The 25686-nt window shown below is 42.1% G+C and overlaps 1 protein-coding gene across 1 annotated transcript; it reads right to left on the reverse strand.

Moving 5' to 3' along the window:
• Nucleotides 1–2: 2 nt before the first annotated feature.
• On the reverse strand, nt 3–24656 carry slc22a31 (solute carrier family 22 member 31). The gene is made up of 9 exons (XM_061702297.1): nt 24227–24656; nt 18022–18125; nt 17759–17913; nt 14733–14901; nt 10118–10263; nt 9507–9615; nt 9132–9346; nt 3846–3957; nt 3–2489 (listed from the first exon to the last, which is right to left on the reverse strand). The coding sequence occupies exons 1-9, from the start codon at nt 24614–24616 to the stop codon at nt 2045–2047; spliced, it is 1845 nt and encodes a 614-aa protein (XP_061558281.1). The 5' UTR covers nt 24617–24656; the 3' UTR covers nt 3–2044.
• Between the last annotated feature and the right edge of the window lie 1030 nt (nt 24657–25686).

Raw genomic sequence — 25686 nt, forward strand, 5'->3', positions numbered from 1 at the left:
CAGGACAATATAATCTTGCGAATGTTGGTACTTTTTCCATAGTGCTGGAGTTACAAATGATCTCTGCAGAAAAAAAACAGACACTATTGACCGAAAATAGTGATAGTGAAGCATGTTAGAAGCCTTGTTATTTAAAAAAATGACCACTGAAATGCCTTCTTGAGGAAAGAAGACGATGTCCTATGTGGTAATACTTGCAGATTCATTTTCAAATTGATAAACGGGTTTTTGTCTGCTCCAATTTTGTATTGATTGCGCCGCAAATGGCTCTACGATCTTTGAAAAGAGTTCATATGGATGACACAGGTGTTTCTAGAGGTGGCATTGTGTGACAGACGCGGATTTTGGTGGACTGTCATAACGGCGGATGACAATGGTCTGCCGCCCAAAAGCTTTATGTGGCTTAATGGGCCCAAACTGTAACCAATCGTCACCAAATCTGACGTGGACATCCATATTTATGACCTCGGAAAATATCATAACAATCAACCCTATATTTTTGTGTTTCGTGTCGATTTTGGCAATGAAAAGGGGGTATTCCAAACAAGCAATAAGGTTTTGTTTTTTTTACCTATTGCTCCAAAATGTATTGATATTTATTTCATTTTCCTGAGGAAATAAATTCATAAAATCACCTTGTCTAGTGAAATATGGACCATTAAGACCCATACCTCTTTTAAGTCTACATGCAGTTCCCCTAATAGTGTTGTTTTCCCATCTCATTTGCTCATGGCTAAAACTAACAACTCAAATGGAAAAAGGGTTGCTATTGAAGCAACAGGTGAGCTCATGGTTAGCGTGCGCCCCCCAGTTGAGAGGTTCTGGTTCGAATCTCAGCCCGGAAAATGGATGGATGGATAGTTGTTTGTCCATATGTGCCCTTCGACTGACAGACTCTTCACACCTTCTCATCTTGCTAAGCGCTTCATAGGGGCTTCTTCACATTAGCTATTGTGTTCAGTAGTATAATATGCTCTTCTTAAGCTCATCTGTTTTATTTCTTTTCCCATGAGATGATGTCATCCAATGCACACCCTATCAAACGCTCCTAAAAACATGAGACATAAAGGTGAGTTGGTACTATTTTGAAAAGGAGCCCGCCATCTAGTGGAGAGAAATACACAACTCAAAAATGTTCTTTGGAAAAGTTTGCTTGAAAAAAAATTATTACAAATTAGCATTTTAAAAAACAGTTTCTCTTGATAATTGCTCACAAGGCCAGTCAGTCAAAAGTACATTTAGAAGGCTTTTGTGCCAGCTGTGAAATAAGTACATTGGCTTATACTGTACAAAATGTGTTTCTGCATGATAAGTCAGACAAGATGACGTCCTATTAAAGACATCAGAGGTTTGAAGTAAGTATCATCCAGTCTGGTCCAATTCTGAGGCTGAAAGTCCTGAGGTATTATCAAAAGATGTACATCTGATCTTGTCTTTCAGAATGTTCTAAATTCCAAATACAAACAAATTTTAATTTTAACATTGTTAATTCTGATGTAAGCAACATGTGGCAGCACCTGTTGTACATGTTTAGGAGCGTTAAAGAGATTTTACACAATGTCTGACTTTCTTCACACTGCGTTATTTGGCGCCCTCTAGTGTGTTCCACAAATACAACACAAAAATCCCAGACAACCACTTGAACTGGGCCAAGCTTCCAAAACTATTTAAGCACTTTTATAAAGTCTTATTTACCAAACTGTGATGCTTTTGGGAAACGGAGTGTGAGCTGCAATGGAGACACTGGTGAGTCACGCTGTCACACTTAATGAGAAGTGCATGAGTTGCTGATAAATTGACAAAGTGCTGCAGCTCACATGATCGACAGCACTTGGTTAAATGTGCTTCCCAGCTGAAAGCGCAAACAAATGAACCATTGCTCACCCACAAGCATCACCATGTGCGCGGCCCTGCCACACAAATCAGCCACAGTAAATACTCCAGGTCAAAGCTGTTATGCCCATTTCAATGACTTTGCTCCTACATAATAAGAAAATGGCTTCAAGTGTTAAATAGAACACAAGGGGTCTTTAATGGAGACCACTCAGTCTTGCGATGCTTCCGTCAGTGGTTCACGCTCCTGTCCCTGGGCGTCACCATCGGACAGCAAGCGATGAGTCGGCACTGCGATCCTGTAAGGCAAACTGTCGTTGGTCAACATCTTCCTGGTGGCACTGACCAGGCGGGAGTAGTTGTCAGGATTGTATTCCGAGAGCTGGGGCCGGGGGCACAGTAAGGGCAGGTGGACCCTGTCCACCTGAGACGCGAAGAGCGGCGGGCGGCGCTGGCTCTCCCCTTCCTTCAGCGAGTCGGGCAGGGGCTTGCGCTTGCTCTCGGGCAGGAGCATGATGCACAGCACGGAGAGGACGGCGAAAGAGGCGAAGATCACGTGGTGGAGGAAGTAGCCTCCGTTGTTCTGGAGCTCCATCAGGGAGGAGGCGGCCATGCCGACACAGCCTGCTGCCAGCACCAGGCCGAGGCACCCGCCTCTGATAGGGACAATAAAACACAGGAAAAGGAGGGAACTTATTGTCATTTCGTTATAGGAAGAATCATTTGGCACAATATCGGTGTTTTATCGGTATTTTTTAGCTTTAAACACAGTATATAAAACCACAAGATTGGTAGCTTAGCAATCGGGCTGAAGGATTTATTGTTTTCTGATCGAAATTGTGATGTCAGGCAACACGATCATGTGCGTGTGTTTTTGTTTTGTTTTATTTTTTTTGCAACGCTCCCAACTAACCCAGAATCTGTGTGTCAACTACATACAGTATAGTATCATGCCCAGCTCACCTATCAGAAGCAGCATGCTACTTGTGGAAAGGTCAATCAAACCAATCAGCTCCGAGCTGCTTAAAAAAAACTGCACGACGAGCCATCCACCCTCTTTTTCTAGCTGCTCATCAACTGGGAGGGGGCAATGCTACCACCCGCTAAGCTAACTCGCTCGGAGTCCGCACCATCTACGAGCTGTGCTTGCTAGCTGCCGTGGCTAAACACTATCATGCCGCGCTGCGGCTCTTCTCCTCTCAGTAAATGAATCCTCTCCGCCATCGCGGCCAATAAGTTACACTTCTGACACATACCATTATCACTAAAGGAGTAGCTAAGGGTTAATGTGAAATGTTGAGTAGCGAAACACCGAATAAGTGGAAGAAGAAAAGTGCATACAGTTTTTGTGAAACAAATGTAATTAATAAGCCTCTATTCATGATAGTTATTTATCCGGAGCGGTCCTGCCTGACGTTCGAAGTCACGCTACCACCATACCCCAGGTTGAACAACCGCTAGGCTATTAGCCCAGGGTGCTGGGTCAGCAGCCAGCAGCCTGTTTCCAAGGATTCCAAGGAGTGACATAAGCCGTAACCGCTTACTACCTCTACTGTCCAAGCTATGTCCAAACTCTATTCTGTGAACACTCTCCAAACTCTAGTAGCCTATACAAACTACACAATCTTTATCCAAACTCTGAGCTGACCGCAGATCTAGTAAAAAATAAATAAATAAAAAAACACACACACACACACATTTTGAATGGAGCCTGTGTGAGGAGTTAAAATTGCTGTCAGACCTCGTGGCAAACTCTGAAGCACTTCCCAAATCAGTCACATGGTACAGCCGGGCAGCGAGGCTTGGGACGCCATCACTTTTGGCTCCTCCCTTAAATGAAGCAAGCCTCGATACGCGCTTCGCGGAAACAACCCTTCCATTACCCAACACGTTCCTCGAAGACTCGGTACATCTCATAACATCACTAGGAATGAGCCATGCCAGGCTTTAGACAATGTAATCGGGTCTATTTTGATTCCCTTTTCATTTAATCCAGTTTGATGAAGACTCACCGTACAACAGTTGGCATCACCTCACAGGCAAAGAAGACACTGAGCATGGCAAGAGCTTGAGAAAACAGCAGACCCACAATAGAAAGCACCAACACCAGGCCTCCTTGCAGGTCTGACAACACAACAAGAAAAGACTTATTATTCACAATGAATAAGGATTAGACAGCACATAAATTGTAAACATTTTCGGTCAAGTGACAACATCTGTTATGTAAATACCACACTATATAGGTTACTGCATCTTCATGCGAATGGCTCCAAAGGGATGAAAAGTAAACAAAAACATGCATGGTAGGTTAAATGAAGACTCTGGCCATAGGTGTGAATGTGAGCGAAAATGGTTGTTTGTTTATATGTGCCCTACGATTGGCTAGCGACCAGTTCAAGGTGTACCCCGCCTCTCGCCCCAAAGTCACCTGGGATAGGCTCCAGCATGCCCGCGACCCTAGTGAGAATAAGCGGTTCAGAAAATAGATGGATAGGAGAAAATTATCTACATTAATCGCTTCCAAACCCCAATTCCAATGAAGTTGGGACGCTGTGTTAAACATACTGCATATAAAAACAGAATACAATGACATACAAATCCTTTTCGACCTATATTCAACTGAATACTAGTACTACAAAGACAAGATATTTAATGTTCAAACATTGTTAATTTGTAAATATTCTCTCATTTTGAATTTGATGCCTGGGAAAGCTGGGACAGGGGCAACAAAAGATGCGAAGTTGAGGAATGCTAAAAAAAAACACCTGTTTGAAACATTCCACAGGTGAACAGGTTAATTGGAAACAGGTGAGTCTCATGATTGGGATATAAAAGGAGCATCCTCGAATCCTCACCAATTTGTGAACTGCATGAGCAAATTGTCTGAGAGTTTAAGAATGTTTTTTTTAACCTAAAATGGCAAGGAATTTAGTAATTTCATCATCTACGGTCTATAATATTGTCAAAACATTCAGAGAATCTGGAGAGACCTGTGCACATAAGCGGCAAGGCCACAAACCAACATTGAATGCTAGTGACCTTCCATTATTCAGGCGGCACTGCATTAAAAATTTCCACCACTTTTTAGAGGATATTTCCATGTGGGCTCAGGAACACTTCAGAATACCACTGTCAGTCGCTAAATCTACAAATGCAAGCTAAAACTACCATACAAAGAGAAAGCCATTTATCAACAACACCCAGAAACGCCGTCAGCTTCTCAAGGCCCGAGCTCATCTGAGATGGACTGACACAAAGTAGAAGAGCGTTTTGTGGTCTGATGAGTTCACATTGCAAATTCCATGTATTTTCCATACCGCTTATCCCGGGCGTGCCAAAGCTCATCCCAGTTGACTCTGGGTGAGAAGCGGGGTACGCCCTTGACTGGTCGCCAGCCAAGCGCAAGGTACATACTGTACAGTGGGTACGGAAAGTATACATCCATCCATCCATTATCTGAGCCGCTTATCCTCACAAGGGTCGTGGGCAGACCCCTTAAATTTTTCACTCTTTGTTATATTGCAGCAATTTGCTAAAATCATTTTTCTTCTTCTCAATGTACACACAGAACCCCATATTGACTGAATTGAATTGTTGAAATTTTTGCAGATTTATTAAAAAGAAAAACTGAAATATCACATAGCCATAAGTATTCAGACCCTTTGCTAAGTATTTAAAAGAAGCACCCTTTTGAGCTAATACAGCCATAAGTCTTTTTGGGAATGATGCAACAGGTTTTTCACACCTAGATTTGGGGATCCGCTGCCATTCCTCCTTGCAGATCCTCTCCAGTTCTGTCAGGTTGGATGGTGAACTTTGATGGACAGCAATTTTCAGGTCTCTCCAGAGATGCTCAATTGGGTTTAAGTAAGGGCTCTGGCTGAGCCATTCAAGAACAGTCATGGAGTTGTTCTGAAGCCACTCGTTCATTATTTTAGCTGTGTGCTAACAGTCATTGTCTTGTTGGAAGGCGAACCTTCGGCCCAGTCTGAGGTCCTGAGCACTCTGGAGAAGGTTTTGGTCCAGGATATCCCTGTACTTGGCTGCATTCATCTTTCCTTCAATTGCAACCAGTCGTCCTGTCCCTGCAGCTGCAAAACACCCCCACAGTATGATGCTGCCATCACCATGCTTCACTGTCGGGACTGTATTGGAGAGGTGATGAGCAGTGCCTGGTTTTCTCCACACATACTGCTTAGAATTAAGGCCAAAAAGTTCTATCTTGGTCTCACCAGACCAGAGAATCTTATTTTTCACCATTTTGGAGTCCTTCAGGTGTTTCTTAGCAAACTCCATGTGGGCTTTCATGTGTCTTGCACTGAGGAGAGGCTTCCGTTGAGCCACTCTGCCATAAAGCCCCGAATGGTGGAGGGCTGCAGTGATGGTTGACTTTCTACAACTTTCCCCCATCTCCCGACTGCATCTCTGGAGCTCAGCCACAGTGATCTTTGGATTCTCCTTTACCTCTCTCACCAAGCCTCTTCTCCCCCGATTGCTCAGTTTGGCCGGACGGCCAACTCTAGTAAGGGTTCTGGTCGTCCCAAACGTCTTCAATTTAAGGATTATGGATGCCGCTGTGCTCTTAGGAACCTTAAGTGTAGCAGAATTGTTTTTGTAACCTTGGCTAGATCTGTACCTTGCCACAATTCTGTCTCTGAGCTCTTCAGGCAGTTCCTTTGACCTCATGATTCTCATTTGCTCTGACATGCACTGTGAGCTGTAATGTCTTATATAGACAGGGGGGTGGCTTTCCTAATCCAAGTCCAATCAGTATAATCAAACACAGCTGGACTCCAATGGAGGTGTAGAACCATCTCACGGATGATCAGAAGAAATGGACAGCACCCGAGTTAAATATATGAGTGTCAGAGCAAAGGGTCTGAATACTTATGGCTGTGTGATATTTCAGTTTTTCTTTTTTAATAAATCTGCAAAAATTTCAACAATTCCGTTTTTTTCTGTCATTATTGTGTGCTGTGTGTACACTAATGGGAAAAAATGAACTTAGCAAATGGCTGAAATATAACAAAGAGTAAACATTTTAAGGGTGTCTGAATACTTTCCATACCCACTGTATGTGTATGTGTGTATCAGTCGGCCACCGTGCCACCCTCATTGTTTTTTTTTCGTTCAGATTTTCTTTAGCTATGTTTGATTTACTTTTTATCCCTTTGGAGTCATTGTGATGAAGATGCAGTAGCAACACAGGAAGGAGCCCGGATTTGAAGCCACAACCTCAGAACTGTGAGGCAGATGTGCAAACCAGTCATCCATCGTGCACATTTTCAAGCTGATTTCAGAAATCATGCATGACGTTTTCTCCGGGTCAAAGAAGAAAAGGACCGTCCGATTGTTCTTAAGGAGATGTTTCACGTCTCCACCGAGCAGGTTTCAACAGTTCATGCAACAAGGATTAGTTAGGACTCACCAGCCTCAGGCTCCAATAGAAGACACAGCACTTGTAGCTGTGTCCAAAAAAAATAAAATTAAAATAAAAAACAGCCTCTGGCTAGTGAGTCCTAACTAAGCCTTGTTGCATGAATTGATGAAGCCTGCTCGGATGAGAGGCGAAACATCTTCTAAGACAACCAGAGCAGTCCAGTTGCGAGCGATTCAATGCCCTGAGAATAAAATGACATGGATGGTTAACAATATTCACAGGCACATCCGGATTGTTATCAGCGCAAAGTTCAAAAGCCAGCATCTGATGGTATGGTGGTGTGTTAGTGCCCATGGCACGGGTAACTTGCACATCTGAGAAGGCATCATGAAAGGTACATACAGTACATGTTTTGGAGCAACAAATGCTGCCATCCACGCATCGTCTTTTTCAGGGACGTCCCTGCTTATTCCAACAAGACAACGCCAGGCCACATTCTGCACGTTACAACAATGTGGCTTCGTAGTTAACGTGAGCAAGTAGTAGACTGGCCTGCCAGCAATCCAGACCCGCGTACCATTGAAAATGCGTGCAGGGACATTATGAAGTGCAAAATACGACAACGGAGACCCCAGACTGTTGAGCAACTGAAGTTGTAAATCAAGTAAGAATGGCAAACAATTCCACCTACAAAGCTTCAACAAATTGTGTCCTCAGTTCCCAAACACTTATTGAGCGTTAAAAAGAAGGTGATGAAACACAGTGGTAAACATGCCCCTGTCCGAGCTTTTTTTGGAATGTGCTGCAGGCATCAAATTCAAAATGAGTGAACATTTGAGAGAGATTTTTTTCTTTAATGTCTGCTACACTAACATTAACTACCAAAATACTGTATTTTCTCAGTTAAGGATGTTTAAAGCCAGAAGAGTTGATATCACAGCGCTGGGAGACGGTCTGCATGGTGGCTGGAGAGTGTCTGTTGCCTCCTAGCTTATTCCCTTCTTTCATCCTGCCTTGGTCGACACTAGTGATTTTCAACCAGTCTGCCGGGACACAGTGTGCAGTGAGCGCTCTTCAGGTGTGCCGTGAGAAATTATAAAATTTTGTGTAATTGCTGAAAACAAATATTTATTTACAAGAAATAATGTATCTTTGTTCATCTATGTATGCCAGTGAGGCATCGCTTCAGACAGAACAAATGAATGGTCTTCTATGAGATGGCAGTAAATAATGTATCCACTTTTTGTGACATTTTTGTTTGTTGGTGTGCTGTGAGATTCTTCAATTGTAAAATATGTTCCTTGGTTCCACAAAGGTTGGAAATCACTGGTCTACACCCTCGCACGGGTGTGACACAGCCTAACAATATCTCAGCACTTTTCCCATGTGTGACTCAACTCTCTTAACTATTTTTTTTCTTCTAGTATGAGCAAGTTTAGGGTGCATAGCTAGGGAAAATCAAGGCCGTAGCAATTGAAGGTTTACAGCAGTCAACAACCAAGACTGAGGCCGGAACCTATCTAAAATATGTCCCTGAAGGAGGCCTATCCTAACAGTTACAACTTCATTGGAATTGGAGTTTGTAGATGCTGGACCTAGATCTCCTGGGATTGCAGGATATCCAAGTAAAGTCAACTTTAAAATGCAATAACAAAATATGACATTTGATGACAACAACTGAAAGGAGAAACGGGAGGATATTGTATATTGTATTTATTTAAATTTGAATAATTGAAAATGGGTTGCCTGGACCAGCACATGTGTTATGCTGTATGAGAGGTTGTCACATTCACTGTAACAGTATTTCTGCACAAAGATATCTAGTTTTCATGTAACCTTGTTAACAGCTACACAAACAGACAAAGCCAGGCCAGCAAAAGCAAGGCATCCTTGGCAGAGGTAATAAAAACAGGCTTACACTGAGTGAGTGCCAGAAGAAGCAACGACGACAGTCCAGTGATGATGGCGGACAGCAGAAGCATACCACGTCGACCGAAATGGTTTACAGTGAAGCAGATGAAGACGCAGGCCAATGTTCCTGTGGCGATTTTGACAAAGTAGCCAAAGTAGAAGTTGGTGGAAGACATGTGCAGGTTTCTGGTGAAGCAGTACTGGATACCTGTTCCAATCAGGCTGCAGCGAAGTAAAAGAGTAAGACAACAGTAAATTGAGAAACCCAAGAAGTAAGCAAGAAACCAACAATCAGCTAAAAACACTACTTGCTTGTCTAAATAATACATGAAGGATTCATGTGGCTTGTTCCTTTCATTAATCAGTCCAAAACAAGACTTACAGAGTGAAGCTAAGGATGAGACAGTTCTTCCAGATAACCCTAGTCCGACGCAGCTCCAAAATTGAGTAATATCTCGGCTGGCAATCTTCATCGAATACTGAATCAATTTCTACACACAGAAAATGGCAATAAAAAACATTACATACATTCACCGGCCACTGGATGAGATCCAATATAAGAGCTGTGTCAAAAAATCTGCCCTTACAACAGTAATGCTCATTTTCAGTTAATACCCAGTCAGAGAGGTTTTCATTTTGCACTTTTAATAATACCTCATCTGAAAGGACTTTGCCTTTGGAAACAGGGTCACCATTTGAGTCTCGCTGCAACCAAAATAAATTCTAACGAGTTGTTGAAGAGATGCTAGTCCGCATCCAGAGTACTACTACTGAGAAAAGGGAGTACTGTATGATTATATTTGCATTAGATATTATATATTCCACTGAATGTATATCTATAATAGTTGTATCATTCTTGTATTGTGGATGTATTATTCAAATAAGAGTAACACAAATTCTTATCAAGGACTGGAGCTGAGAGAGTAGATTGTTGCAGTTCCAGTTGCACGGATACAGGTGTGAGTATGCACACGAACCCGTGGGAGTGCTCACCTGACAGCAAGATTTCTCCTGGGAAGAGCTCATCTGGTAAACACACACCATTTCTGGTGGAGAATTCCTGGAGGCTCCTCTTCACCTGAGGGATCTGAGCAGTGGCCAGCAGCCAACGCGGTGACTCGGGAAACAATGACACACAGCTGACCAAGACAACTGTGTTTTAATATATTGTGTACAAGGAGAGCAACATGGCGAACACACAACACAGAGTCTCTTCTGGTTATTACATTTAGAAATACCATTATTTTCAGAATGACGAATGACGTTACACTCATTTTATTATTAAGAACTTCCACACGCTTGTCCACGCGGTTGAGAGTACAAAGTCTTCATAAAACAAACAATAATATAAAAACAACAATATTGCTTCCTACATTGTGTGTCCATTCCCTGTCACACATGGCTGTCCAAGTACAAACCCAATTACAATGAAGTTGGGAACGTTGTGTAAAACATAAATAAAAACAGAATGCAATGATTTGCAAATCATGTTCGACTTATATTTAATTGAATACACTACAAAGACAAGATATTTAATGTTCAAACTGATCAACTTTATTGTTTTTGCAAATAATCATTAACTTAGTTAGAATTCTATGGCTGCAACACGTTCCAAAAAAGCTGGGACAGGGCATGCTTACCACTGTGTTACATCATCTTTTCTTTTAACAACATTCACTAAACGTTTGGGAACTGAGGACACCAATTGTTGAAGCTTTGTAGGTGGAATAGCACATCGACTGTCCTACCAGGGAAAATAATACTTGAGACCACTGCTACACTACGGTTAAAAACGCATACCGTGCTATACCTCGTGCAGCCCTGGGCTCGTCTGATCACTGCTTAATTCACTTAATACCGACGTACAAGCAAGAACTTAAATGTGCGAAGCCAACAGTGAAAACAGTCAAAAAGTGGACCAATGAAGCCAAGATGGAACTTCAAAGCTGTTTAGACTGCACAGACTGGAATGTCTTTGAAAATTCAGCTGGCAGCCTGGATGAATATACGGACACTGTCACATCCTATATCAGTTTCTGTGAAGAGGTTTGTGTACCAACAAAATCACTTCGGACATTCAACAACAACAAGCCGTGGTTCACTGCTAAACTTAAGCAGCTTTGCCAAGCTAAGGAAGATGCATATCAGAGCGGGGACAGGGCCCTGTATAATCGAGCTAGAAACCAGCTGACTAAAGAAATTAACATTGCAAAGAGGATCTATGCAGCAAAGTTGGAAAAACAGTTTAGTGCGAACGACTCAAAATCAGTCTGGCATGCATTCCAATCGCTGACTAATTACAAGCGACGATCCCCCCAAGCTGAGAACAATAGCACACTAGCCAACGACTTGAATACCTTCTATTGCAGATTTGAAAAGGACAGTTTCACTCCACACACCCACCCGGCCGCACCCGCGACCACAACCACACCTCTGACTTCTGCGTTAACCATCCATGAACAGGATGTGAGACGCATCTTCAAACAACAGAAGATTAACAAAGCGGCAGGACCGGACCATGTGTCCCCATCCTGCCTCAAAGTCTGCGCGGACCAGCTCGCTCCAGTCTTCACTCAGATCTTTAACAGATCTTTGGAAATGTGCGAAGTTCCATCCTGTTTCAAACGCTCCACCATCATTCCAGTCCCCAAGAAACCTGCAATCTCTGGTCTGAATGACTACAGGCCTGTCGCTTTGACATCTGTGGTCATGAAGTCCTTTGAACGTCTCGTGCTGGACCACCTCAAGAGTGTCACAGGTCTCCTGCTGGCCCCCCTGCAGTTTGCCTACCGAGCGAACAGGTCTGCGGATGATGCAGTCAACATGGGACTGCACTTCATCCTAGAACACCTCGACAGTGCAGGGACCTACGCGAGGATCCTGTTCGTGGACTTCAGCTCAGCGTTCAACACCATCATCCCTGAACTCCTTTCAACCAAGCTTCTCCAGCTCAGCGTCTCACCTGCCATCTGCCAGTGGATTTACAGCTTTCTGACGGGCAGGACACAGCAGGTCAGGCTGGGGGAGGCCACCTCATCCACACGCAGCATCAGCACTCGGGCGCCCCAAGGTTGTGTCCTCTCTCCGCTGCTCTTCTCTCTCTACACGAACGACTGCACCTCAGTGAACCCGACTGTCAAGCTCCTGAAGTTTGCAGATGACACCACTGTCATCGGCCTCATCAAGGACGGTGACGAGTCTGCATATCGACAGGAAGCGGAGCGGCTGGAGCTGTGGTGCGGCCGACACAACCTGGAGCTGAACACGCTCAAGACGGTAGAGATGATCGTGGACTTCAGGAGGCATCCTTCGCCACAGCTGCCCCTCACGTTGTCCAGCTGCCTTGTGTCAACCGTCGAGACCTTCAAGTTCCTGGGAATTACAATCTCTCAGGACCTGAAGTGGGCGACCAACATCAACTCAGTCCTCAAAAAGGCCCAGCAGAGGATGTACTTCCTGCGGCTTCTGAGAAAGCACGGCCTGCCACCGGAGCTGCTGAGACAGTTCTACACAGCGGTCATCGAATCGGTCCTGTGTTCTTCCATCACAGTCTGGTTTGGTGCTGCTACAAAAAAGGACAAACTCCGACTGCAACGGACAATCAAAACTGCTGAAAGGATTGTCGGTACCCCCCTACCCACCATTGAGGACTTGCACGCTGCCAGAACTAAGACAAGGGCGTGCAAAATCCTCTCGGACCGCCTGCACCCCGGTCACCAGCTCTTCCAGCTCCTTCCCTCAGGTAGGCGCTACCGATCAACGCAAACTAGAACTAGTAGACATTCCAACAGCTTCTTCCCTCTTGCGATCAACTTCTTAAACACCTAACCTATAATTCCATTACAACAAGCTGTCAATTTTTTGACTTGAGTTCGTTGTCACATTTCTGTGGGGCCAATTATGTATTACTCGTGCACTCACTGTAGTTGTCTCGCCATGCTGCGCTATTTGCATATACTGGCCACTCATGCCAGAGTAGCATCTGCTCCATTTGCACACTGATTGAGGAGTATCTGTAACATTTGCACAACCGACATTGTCCCAGATGATCGCACTACTCGTCACTTTAAACCGCATACACTCCTTGAAGTCTCAGCGCCCTTTGCACAATGGTCATTGCACCGGACTATTGCAATATTAGTCGTTCGAACTGCTCTAAGTGCTAGAGGACTTTGCATCGTTTTGCACAATTGTTTTTTGTCAATGTCTTTATGTCCCCAAAGTGTTCTGTAAATTGACTGTCTGTTGTACTAGAGCGGCTCCAACTACCGGAGACAAATTCCTTGTGTGTTTTGGACATACTTGGCAAATAAAGATGATTCTGATTCTGAATTCTTTCCCATTCTTGCTTTATGTACAGCTTCAGCTGTTCAACAGTCCGGGGTCTCCATTGTCATATTTTACGCTTCACAATGCGCCACACATTTTCAATGGGAGAGAGGTCTGGACTGCAGGCAGGCCAGTCTAGTTGTTGTAACACCGTTGTAACACGTGCAGAATGTGGTTTGGCATTGTCTTGATGAAATAAGCAGGGGCATCCATGAAAAAGACGTTGCTTGGATGGCAGCATATGTTTCTCCAAAACCTGTATGCACCTTTCAGCATTAATGGTGCCTTCAGAGATGTGTACGTTACCCATGCCATTGGCACTAACACACCCCTACCATCACAGATGCTGGCTTTTGAACTTCCATAACAGTCCGGATGGTTCTTTTCCTCTTTGGCCCGGAGGACACCACGTCCACAATTTCCATAAACAATTTAAAATGTGGACTCGTCGGACCAAAGAACACTTTTCCACTTTGCATCAGTCCATCTTAGATGAGCTCGGGCCCAGAGAAGCTGGCGGCGTTTCTGGGTGTTGTTGATAAATGGCTTTTGCTTTGTATAGTAGAGGTTTAAGTTGCACTGACAGATGTAGCGCTGAACTGTATTTACTGACATAGGTTTTCTGAAGTGTTCCTGAGCCCATGTGGTGATATCCTTTACACATTGATGTCGGTTTTTGATGCAGTGCCGCCTGAGGGATCGAAGGTCATGGGCATTCAATGTTGGTTTTCGGCCTTGCTGCTTACATGCAGTGATTTCTCCAGATTCTCTGAACCTTTTGATGATATTATGAACCGTAGATGAATGAATCCCTAAATTCCTTGCAATTGTACGTTGAGGAACATTGTCCTTAAACTGTGTGACTATTTTCTCACGCACTTGTTCACAAAGAGGTGAACCTCGCCCCATCTTTGCTTGTGAATGACTGAGCAATTCAGGGAAGCTCCTTTTATACCCAATCATGGCACCCACCTGTTTGCAATTAGCCTGTCCACCTGTGGGATGTTCCAAACAGGTGTTTGATGAGCATTCCTCAACTTTCTCACTTTTTTGCCACCTGTCCCATCTTTTTTGGAACGTGTTGCCGCCATAAAATTCCAAGTTAATGATTATTTGTTAAAAACAATAAAGTTTATCAGTTTGAACATTAAATATCTTGTATTTGTAGTGTATTCAATTAAATATAGGTTGAGCATGATTTGCAAATCATTGTATTCTGTTTTTATTTTTGTTTAACACAACGTCCCAACTTCATTGGAATTGGGGTTGTATGACTCACCACCAATAAGAAATGAGCACGAGCAGAGGTAACGTGGTAACAGCCTGCAAAACCGGCCAATCACGACACAGAACAGCAACGCCTGGCAACAGCAGCTCTGCAAAGATGGCGAAGAAGCCGCTGACCATGGCAACCATGAGACGACGGGGAGGGTCACACAGCTCCAACCCTATGAAAACAGATGAAAACTAAACTAATAGTTTTCATTTTTAATACCTAATATCTTTGGCAAAAAAATAAATAAATAAAGTTTTTGGGTGAGATTTATGCAAGTCTAATCGGCTGGAACTGACTGCAATCAAAACCAATGGAACCACTGACAGCAACCCTTCATTGCTCAGTGACTGTTTTTTTTTTTTTTTGTCAATGTCTTTATGTCTCAAAAGTGTTCTCTGTCAATTGACTGTCTGTTGTCGTACTAGAGCAGCTCCAACTACCGGAGACAAATTCCTTGTCTGTTTTTTGGACATACTTGGCAAATAAAGATGATTCTGATTCTGAGCTTTTGCATATAAATTCCATCAAAGATTTAGACTTGACCACGTAGTTTCCACCTATTGGCTCTGAGCTTTTCTGGTTGCATGTCAATAATTTTTGTTTTATTGTTTGTTGACCTTTTCTCTTTGGCTTTATCCTAAAACTGAACTGGGGTGGCATTAGTTCATCTTTAAGGACTTGGACTTTGGAGTGTCATGGTTGGAGTCCTGCTGTAGATGGGGGGGAAGATGCTGTGCAGCGGCCCCACCCCCGAGCTCCAGAGGCACAGCACTGGTGGCAAGCCCCTTTCACTCTGATCTCTTTCATTGCATCCTGCATGTGTGTCATTTTGGTTGTCCGTGTGGTGGGCAAAACACAAAGTAAAATTCATCCTTGGATAACATAAACAAAATTCATTCGGGGTGAAGACAATCTTCGAATTCCAACTCAATCACTAACAATCGATGTTCTCCCCTAACAAACACAATGCTCAATAAGCTACATAAAGCAACTAGAAGATAAAGATTTAGCATCAATGTAAACTGACTTGTGACTCTTTCAATATATTCGACTCATCACCTTTAACCTCTTTTCCACAGAGATTGGATTCATGTTCCACTTCCCTCCTCTCAGTGTAGGTAAGGGGACAAAGAGAACAAAAAACTCCCTTCCTGCTTACTTTCTGGCTTCAGTGGGGGCCCTACTATTGTTTTCACATCTCCGTGGAGAATCTGCATCCGCAGGACATCACCCAGATATTGCTCTCAGATCACTGCATAACCCAATGTGAGACCAACTTCAAAGGTTTGGACTCAATCTAGCCCTGCCTTGTAGGAAGGGGAGTGTACAATGCGTGTATGTCAAAAACAGAGATGGGTGTGGGTATTAGAAAAAGACCATGTTAAAACTTTACCCTGTACCCAATGGGAATTTGTACTACTGACTAATATCACATTCTCATGCAGGGCGGGGTTATAGACTAAAACATTTGGTACACTATGTAATATATTCCTGCCAGCCAGAGACATCTCAGCATACTGATTGAATTCCCTGAAAGAGGAGAGCTGGTAGGAAATATGACAAAAATCTCTGTTTGTTAACTCCTCTGTGAAATTCCAGTCCATGTCATACAGACACATGCAAAGCAATCATGTAAATCCATGTTGTTCATGTCGTGAAAGCAGATGAAACATTCAGAAAAAATTTAAAACTGTATATAACAATGAGGCGGCACGGTGGCCGACTGGTTAGAGCGTCAGCCTCACAGTTCTGAGGACCCGGGTTCAATCCCCGGCCCCGACTGTGTGGAGTTTGCATGTTCTCCCCGTGCCTGCGTGGGTTTTCTCCGGGCCCTCCGGTTTCCTCCCACATCCCAAAAACATGCATTAATTGGAGACTCTAAATTGCCCGTAGGCATGACTGTGAGTGCGAATGGTTGTCTGTTTGTGTGTGCCCTGCGATTGGCTGGCAACCAGTTCAGGGTGTACCCCGCCTCCTGCCCGATGACAGCTGGGATAGGCTCCAGCACGCCCGCGACCATAGTGAGGATAAGCGGCTCAGAAAATGGATGGATATAACAATGAAAAGATTTAATAAATACCATTAATGTAATAAATACTACTAACTTTTTCTAGCAGTAAGAAACAAAGGGTTTTTAGTATCACAATTTGTGTAATGTACAGTAAATGCAGTTAACCAATGTTACATTTGTGTAACCAAGATGAAAGCTTATATGAGTCCAATCACAGCTAGTGTGATCTTGTTGCGATATGGTGCAGGTTTCATTTTATCTAAAGGTTACTCCACACTGTTTGGGTAGAAGTGCGGTAACTTAAGAGTAATGTCTTCAGTCAATGTACATTATTCACAAACTAAACTTTTTTTAGTCCTGTTTTATTGTGTTGTGCTGGAAATAATCAAAGAAATCTCAACATTATTATACTGTGATGGAACAGAAATGTCTGTCTTTAGGTTACACATTGAAGAATTAAGAGAATGTACTAATCATAGTAACTAATGTGATTCAACATGGCCCTACATTATATATTTGTCGTTTTAAAGGTTTTATCAAATACCTGTGTTGAGAGCATAAAGCAAAATATTTTATGATAGCCAACGGAAAACATCAACACTAAATTGTAGAGAGATAAGTGTGCTGGACATTAAACTGGCCAGCCTTCCCTGTTCCAATGGATATTTGACTACTGTAGCCATCGATGGCAGTGAATGCATCGTCTGTAGTCATATCAAATTGCTAAATCTTATCAAATAAATTTGTAGATTAACGAAACCCAAAAGGTAACTAATTTGTACTACTCTGAATATTCTTTCAATTAAAATATATAGTTTTTCTAATTATTTCAGTGAGCAATGAATTAATAGTTACCTATACAATATAGTTAAATTAATTCATTTGACAGTATCAAAAATGTATATTGTTATTAGGTACAATGATTGTATTGGATTACATTTGCATTGTGCTATGAGGGGCTACCATAACACAATAATACACCCAGGAAACACTACGCATGCAAGCACATGGAACTTACTTGCTATGTATGAGGATAAAAAGACCCCAGCTAGCATGACGCCCTGAGAGAGACGTAGCAGCAGAAACGCCACAGCACTGTTGGACAAACACACAGCCACACCAAACAGACTGGACAGACTGACAGACAGGAGAAAACCTCGCCGACGACCTAGCCTGAGAAAGACACAAAAATAAATAAAAATCACACTGCTATTGATTTCTGTCAAATTTAAACAAAACAAACACTAGGATAATAATTATTATTATTTTTTTTTTTTTTACCAGTCGCATAAAGAGCCGATGAAGATGTATCCCAGAATCCATCCTGTCATGAAGCAAATGTGTTGGAAGGGAATTTTCCAGTAGTCACTGCAGACCAGGTTCCACTGAGACACAAAATGAACATCGCTAACATAATGAATTGAGAGAGAACTGATGAAAGTGAGAGCTGTGATCTGAAAAAGAAAGACATTTTGGGCATTTTGGGAGTGACAATCTTTGTAAAAACAACAACATAATTGTCATTTTGAATTGGGTAATATGAATACTAGCATGTAGTATTATACTTAAGGTCTATCAAAAGCTATAACAAGCTCCCTGTAAGTCACAATCAGTGATCTTGGTGCGCAAGAAGGTGGGAATGTAGATCATGTTGACCCTAATTGAATCAAGATGCCAGCTGACAGCATTATTACATTAGAACAAAGTAGTGTTCCAAATAGAGCCTGCCAAGAAATTATTTGCCACTCATCCTTTACCCTCCTTTCTATTCCATCAATCTTTTATAATGTTGTAATTCATAGACAAACAACAGTACTCCACAAGTGGTGGCTCTTTGGCTACCTTTGTGTATCTCATGGATCATCTGTCTGACAGTCAATTTTTAAATGTGTTTTCCACATTGAAAAATATTTTTCTGAAATTATCTTAATGCAAATGAGTGTATTCCAGGGTGACAATATTACGTAGATCATAAAACCTCTAGGCAAATTGGCAGTCTACCCAAGCACAAACACAGCTTGTTTGTTCATCAGCCAGTTAGCAGTAAGACGTTACTAGATGTTGAGTCCTACTGAGCTAACCCGTGTAAGAAGAGCAATTCGCACTGTTCAACTGTGATTAGGTATACAATAAACTCCAACCAGCATTATGTACTGCACACTTCTACAATCTGATAAGGTCCACGTTTTTCTTTTCTTTTTTAAACAAAGATAATCATGATCAGTTAGCATTTGTTAGCAGTGCTTGTTCATAGCTTTTCAAATGCGATCCACTTTTTCTGTTAATTACAGTACAGTGCGCGTATTGAGTGCGCTCAAACAGCGGAGCCTCCAAGGTCAAACACAATCTGTTATGTACAAGCACAAGTTAACCACCGTAATATGATTACGTCAGAAGCAATCCAACATGATTTTAATGAAAGATGGGCAGGGTTAATACATGATGTGTCGCTGAGGCACCTCACACATGCCTTTTTCTAACAGTACTGAAATAACTCAACCACTAACGGAACAGCATAAAATGGAACATACATATGATGCTCAACCTTTTGATCACAAGTGATAAGCATATGGCATCTAGCCAGTTGGTCTCAAACATCACAAACCAGATGGGACTCAAATGAATAACACACCAGTCACAGAAGAGTTAAACCAAAGTCCTTTGTCCACAAAAAGCTAGTCAATTAGTCCTAACAAGTCAACGGTAATGGTGGGAAGTAGAAGACTTACAAAATATAAATGGTTGACAGTGTAGGCCCAGTCCTACGTACGACTACTGGCATCATCTCCTACGGACAATTTAGAGTCATCAATGAAACTACCATGCTTGTTTTTGGAACGTGGGAGGAAACCGGAGCACCCGGAGAACACCAGTCGTCCACCGTGCCGCCCAGTATTTATTGAATGTATTATTTAATTGTATTTTTTGTTTTGATCCAGTACATTCTTTCATTATATTTTGAAGCCCAACAAGAGACTAGTCAAGTCAGCACATGATATGCCCGATGTAATGTAACACAAGTATTACTTGTATGGCGGGGGGCTACAGGGGCGGAGGGTCCAGGCACAATGTTAAGTAGGGATGGGAATCGAAAACCAGTTCCTGTTGAGAACCGGTTTGGAAGTTAATGATTCTTATTAACCTATTAAAACCTAGTATACCTATTAAATCTTGTCTGTACAAAATAACATTAAAGATGCATTTTAGCGCAGTCAAAATCTCATCCAGTAATTTTAACTATAGCAATGCATTCTGGGAAAGAGCGCATGCAAATTTTCCGGGTGTTACGCTAAAATGCGCCCTGGGTCAGTGTGGTACGATGCATGCATAGAGCTACACGTTTACTTTAAGCTAAAAAAAAAAAAAAGTGTAGTGGAAGAAAGTTGCGATAGAACTTTAATCATATAATTTTTCACAGATTAGGAAGTATATGCCTAAAACGTTTGTTATATTACCTGTCTGTATGTGTTACTATGATGTTTGTGTGTGAATATTTGTTATTTTAAGCTAAATCCCTTTAGTGATCTAATGCTAGTTTTAGCTCACCCGTACATAGGGTTTTCCATTGAATGTTAGCATTAAGATGGCAAAAATGTGTGTATTTAGATACACGATGAGTGTAATTCTTTTTTATGTGTGCTTAGTTTTATAAGAAGATGTCATTAAACAGCTTAAAGCAGGCCTGGGGGGGCAGAAGAACATGCGTCACACGCTTGCTTGCAAGATACACGGTGTGTTTAGGGTGTGTTTACAATGCAGGAACTTGCATACAAAACCTGCGCCGCGGCACCTTAATCGTTTTTCCTCGATAAAGTTCTTATGATTGTGAGAAGCCTGGATATAATATCCAGTGGGCAATTTTTTTATTTTATTTTATTCATTTAATTATTTTTTAGGATCGATTTAAAGTCCCTGAATGTTTTTTCTCCCCAAAACTACAAATTTGAGAATAGATAAGAGAATCAATAAAGAATTGAATAGTTAAGCAGTGTCCAAAATTGAATTGCCATCCCTAGTGTTAAGGAGGCAATACCCCCTACCCCCCTTTTTTGTTTTTGTTTTTTTTTTGTGCAAAAAACAGTCTTTTGAACTGGATTTTTATCTAGCATCATGAGTATCACTGAGACAATGTATATTTTGTTTTTAAGTGGGAACTCCAACAAGATGAGATAAAGAAAAACACAACCTCAGCACTATTTTTATGGTTTCAAAAATCATGAGCATCACCGATGGTACAAAGACAAATATACAAGTAATCTTATAAGTATTTATTTTTTTGCTGTGCTACATATGACGGGGTAAATGGAGCTCACAGTCAAGCAGTGAAAATACTGATATACAAGGCCAAATTTACACTGCTGTGTGTTTTACGTGTTCCACCTTGAGCTAAAACAGACAAACGAAAGGAGCACAAAACCAGTCAACCAATGTCTCAGAAATAGTTTTGCCTGGTGAACTCTCAGGTTTCTATGCCAGATAATGCGAAAAAAATTGACCCAATTTCAATCCAAATGTATTCACAAATACACAAATAAAACCTTTTCCAAGTCCTTTTTCCAACCAAGTGTTCAAACGCTTCAGGAAGCAACATGGATGGCTCTACATCCTAGCTCCAATTTGTGATGGGGAATAACAGACCTGATTCTTGTCTCTCCCTATTAGAAATACAATCAAATTAAAAAGCATGTACAACGTATGATCCTTCCTTGCTTGTCAGCTCTCCATCAGGTAAGAGACATCTTAATCAATATTTGCAGACTTGGGTGGATCATTATTTGAATGTTACACAACAAGACGCCACCACACACAAAGCCATTTTGTCGATTGGAACTGATGTCGGTTCAAAATCTGTTGTTCTGGTTCATTCCAAATGTGTTTGATGGCTCCCAAAGTTCTTCAACATCAAAGTCCTCCAAGCGTCTCTTTGGGACTGAAAGGGGTTTTCCCAAACTGTTTTCACAAAGACAATTATCCAAAATGTCTTAAGTTTAAAAATTAAAAGGTAAGGATGTGTTTTCAAAAGTTATTTTTGGCCGATATATTTTGTTTATTATTCTAAACTTCTATAAAAGTAGGTGAATACGTCTGAGCGTCAAAAGCAAAATGCAGGTCCAGAGGTGACAACAGTTGAGGGCAATGCTATAACTAACATGTGAGCATGTCAATGAGTCAACATCAGCAAAGTTGGAGCAAATATTGACATACTTCAAAAACTCGCCCACTAACAACCAATCTCCAAGTTGGAGGACTATGGAAAGCTGTTTGAGCATTTATCGGACATCCCTGATATCCAGCTAAAGGTCCATGTACTCTTAGGCTCTCGGTCTTCACTAGACAATTTAGCGCACTAATAGAACGACTATGGCACACTAGTTGAACAACTGTCGAATTACTAATGTTCTTTTTCCACTACTATATCACATTTCTGCACACTAGTAGGACTTTTATGGTCTACTAGTGGGACAACTACATGTTACAAGGGAGGCAAAACTGCACTACCTTGACATCTGCGCTCTATTAGTACTACTCGCAAAGCTCTAGATGTTAACAAGCAGAATTTTATAATGACATTAGTACCACTAGTAGCATGCAGTTGGCAAATAGAGGACAATTTTGCCTCCTAGATGTATTTATCTTACTCGTGAGGACAAACAGCATACTAGTACATATACCAAAAATGGCACTAGGAGTGGAGAAAAACGTTACTGGTAAGTAGTAAGACACAAATGTTCCTATATTCCGCTCTGAGTCGTTCTGCTAGTACATTTGCTGGATAGCGACAAAATCAAAATGTATTCAACATAAACCTTTGGAGGGCGACTCGATGAACAACTGGTTAGCACGTCCACCTTAAAGCTGTGAGGTCCTGGGTTCAAATCCTGCCTCGCCTGTGTAGAGTTTGCATGTTCTCCCCGTGCCTGCGTGGGTTTTCTCTGGGTACACCGGTTTCCTCCCACATCCCAAAAACATGCGTGGTAGGTTGATTGAGGTTGATTCTAAATTGTCTGTAGGTGTGAACGGCAGTGTAAATGGTTGTTTGTTTATACAATGTGCTCTGTGATTTGCTGGCGACCAGTTCAGGGTTTTACCCCTGGCCTCGAGTTAGCTGAGCTAGATGCCAGCACACCCGCGAGCCTGGTAAGGATATGCGGTACGGAAAGTGGATGGAAGGATAAACCGTTTTACCATTTCTCCTCGATAAACATAATAGGTCGTACTTTTAGCCCAAAGATGGCACTAGTAGTGGTATTACTAGTTACTATTATTAAGACAAAATCGTTCTTCTCGGGTGCCCTAGTCGTTCTACCATCCATCCATTTTCTGTACTGCTTATCCTCACTAGTAGTGCGTTGAATTTTCTTACTAGTGATGACAAAGAGCACACTAGTACATGTGGATTTTAAGCTGCATATCAAGAATATTGACTATATTAAAATGTATTTGATATCAAGAATATTGGATTTAAAAAAATTTTTTTTAAACGTTTGAGAATTTATTCTCGGGCTGCAACTAACGATTAATTTAATTTATGAATCTGTCGATTATTAATTAATGAATCGGATTACCAAAAAAACTTTTCCAATTTCCATCCAATTATATCAAAAACGTGCAGAAAATGCACAAACACAAATGGATTTTGATTCACTTTGTGGTTTGGTACATAACACAGAATCATTGTTTTTCAAAGCAAAAGCAGATGGTTGCAAATGTCTGATTTTGATTCAACACAAAAGGTAATCAGTCTGCTCTCATGTAGAACTTATGAAATCAGAGAATATTTATTGTTGAAAGGCTTAAATTCAGAGGATTTAGACCATTTTTAAGTTAACCAAGGTCTCTGAAAGACGAATCGATTCTCAAAATGGTTGTCGAGTCATTTGATAATCAATTAGTTGATCAGATCATCGTAAGGTCGTACTCGTATGTCAAAAGTGGCACTAGTAGGAAAAACTACTAGTGCGCCCTAGTTGTTCTTCCAGTGTGCTGAACTGTCTTACTCGTAAAGAAAAATGGTGTACTACTACATGTACCTTAAGATGGCTATCTTTGATATCGAATAAATTATTTCTATAAGTCGTCTTTGATAATGTATCCAATATCACGGCATTTGGTCATTTACTCGATATCTCGTTTAAACGTAAACCGTACTCGTAGGCCAAATGTGGTACAGGTGTGAGAAAGAAAAAAAGCACAATCGTTGTACTAGTGCGCCAAATTGTCTTAGTCGTGAGGGAAAATAATGTACTAGTACATGGACCTTAAGATGGGTATCCTTGTTACTGGACGGTCTTTGCACTTTAGTGCGCCTCAGTTGTTCGACTGGGGTGCTGAATTGTTTACCAGTGAGAACTCAAAGTTTACGACGGTCCTTAAACTGGATATCAATGATCTCGAACGGCTTCCCATCGACAACAGGAAGGTTGGACAGTGACTGCATCTGCATGGCGTGTTAGCACAACTTGGCTCAAGACGGAAACGCTGTTACCTCAGTCACGAAGTTGCTCCGGAGCCCCGAGACGGGAGCGTAGTCCCAGCCCTTGGTGCAGCTCACCCTCTCGCGGGCTACGCCTTCGGAAAAGTCCGAAGAGTTCGGGGGGTACTTGTAGAGCTCGCAGTGGCTCAAGCCGGTGCCGTTGACCCAGGGGACGGTCAGGTTCAGGTAAGCAGCCTTCGATAAGTTAGTGAGCAGGAAAGCGGGCGGAAGGAGCCGCGGGTCCGGTTTGCAGTGGTACGCGTCCGGGATGGTGGTGTAAAAGACGTCGCTGAACAGGTTCATCATGACGGCGAAGCTGGGGAACCAGCTGAACGTCACCGCCAGTCGGTTGTAGCGTCCGTATCCGCCGCTATGAGGGAAAACCTTGGCCTCGTAATCCATTGGAAGAGGTGTGCGGTCCGCTCACGCCGCTGACCACAACAGGAGCAGCGGGGAGGAAGAGGGCGCTGCCGTCACACTTGGGAGGAGGGGGCTGCCTTTGACTTGACGCCCCTCCGACAGTGCTCAACACACACACACACACACACACACACACACACACATGCCCGTGTCTTGACTTGAATCACGTTTGTGACATCAGTCTATTGGTTTGTGACTCACTCACGATGACTTTTTTTTTTTGTGAGGGTCATAAGTGCGGGTTCCTACAGATACTTGTGGAGTCGGTTTAAAAAAAAAAAAAAAAATACTGATTCAACTCCTTCACTTAACCTTGAAATACACTTCATTTCCATACATACATTTAGATGTTCTGCGTCAGTATTGACCCAAGCCAAGAAAATCCTCATCTTTTCAAAATGGAGCCTGTCTGACATAAAAAAAAAAAATGGATAGAAGTGAACCTTTTGATGTCTTAAACCTCTAGGTTTTGGATTTAAAAAAAACTTCTACTATTAGTAGTTTTGAGTATTTAGTACATATGATCATTCTTTTGTTGTTTTAGCCTTTTACTCACCCTTCAATTCGACCAACAGGTGAATGTTTTTGCCAGAACCTGTGAAAATGTGGTTGGAACGAAGACTGTTTTTCAGACATTTTCCAAATTAGCACTCTGTTGGAATTTCCATGTTTGCAGAATAATTAAGAAAGCAAACTTATCTTTGTGCATGTTTTATTACATATTACATCGTATGTAGAGAGAGAGAGAGAGAGAGAGAGAGAGAGAGAGAGAGAGAGAGAGAGAGAGAGAGAGAGAGAGAGAGAGAGAGAGAGAGACAGGCTGAGAAGAGGGAGTGATGTATTCCTACAGTTGGTTTATCCCAGTCTACTGCCATAAGACTCCGCCAGTCATCTGGACCAGAAGTGGTTCAACCTGTTTGACCAAATGCGGACATTGGTTGAGTATTACTTCTATTGTCCATAGGTGTGAATGGTTGCCCGTCTATATATGCCCTGTAATTGACCGGCGACCAGTCCAGGGTGTACGTCCAGTCAGCTGGGATAGGGTCCAG

This window comes from Phycodurus eques, chromosome 2 (assembly GCF_024500275.1).
Source record: "Phycodurus eques isolate BA_2022a chromosome 2, UOR_Pequ_1.1, whole genome shotgun sequence".
In the NCBI taxonomy this organism is placed as follows: domain Eukaryota; kingdom Metazoa; phylum Chordata; class Actinopteri; order Syngnathiformes; family Syngnathidae; genus Phycodurus; species Phycodurus eques.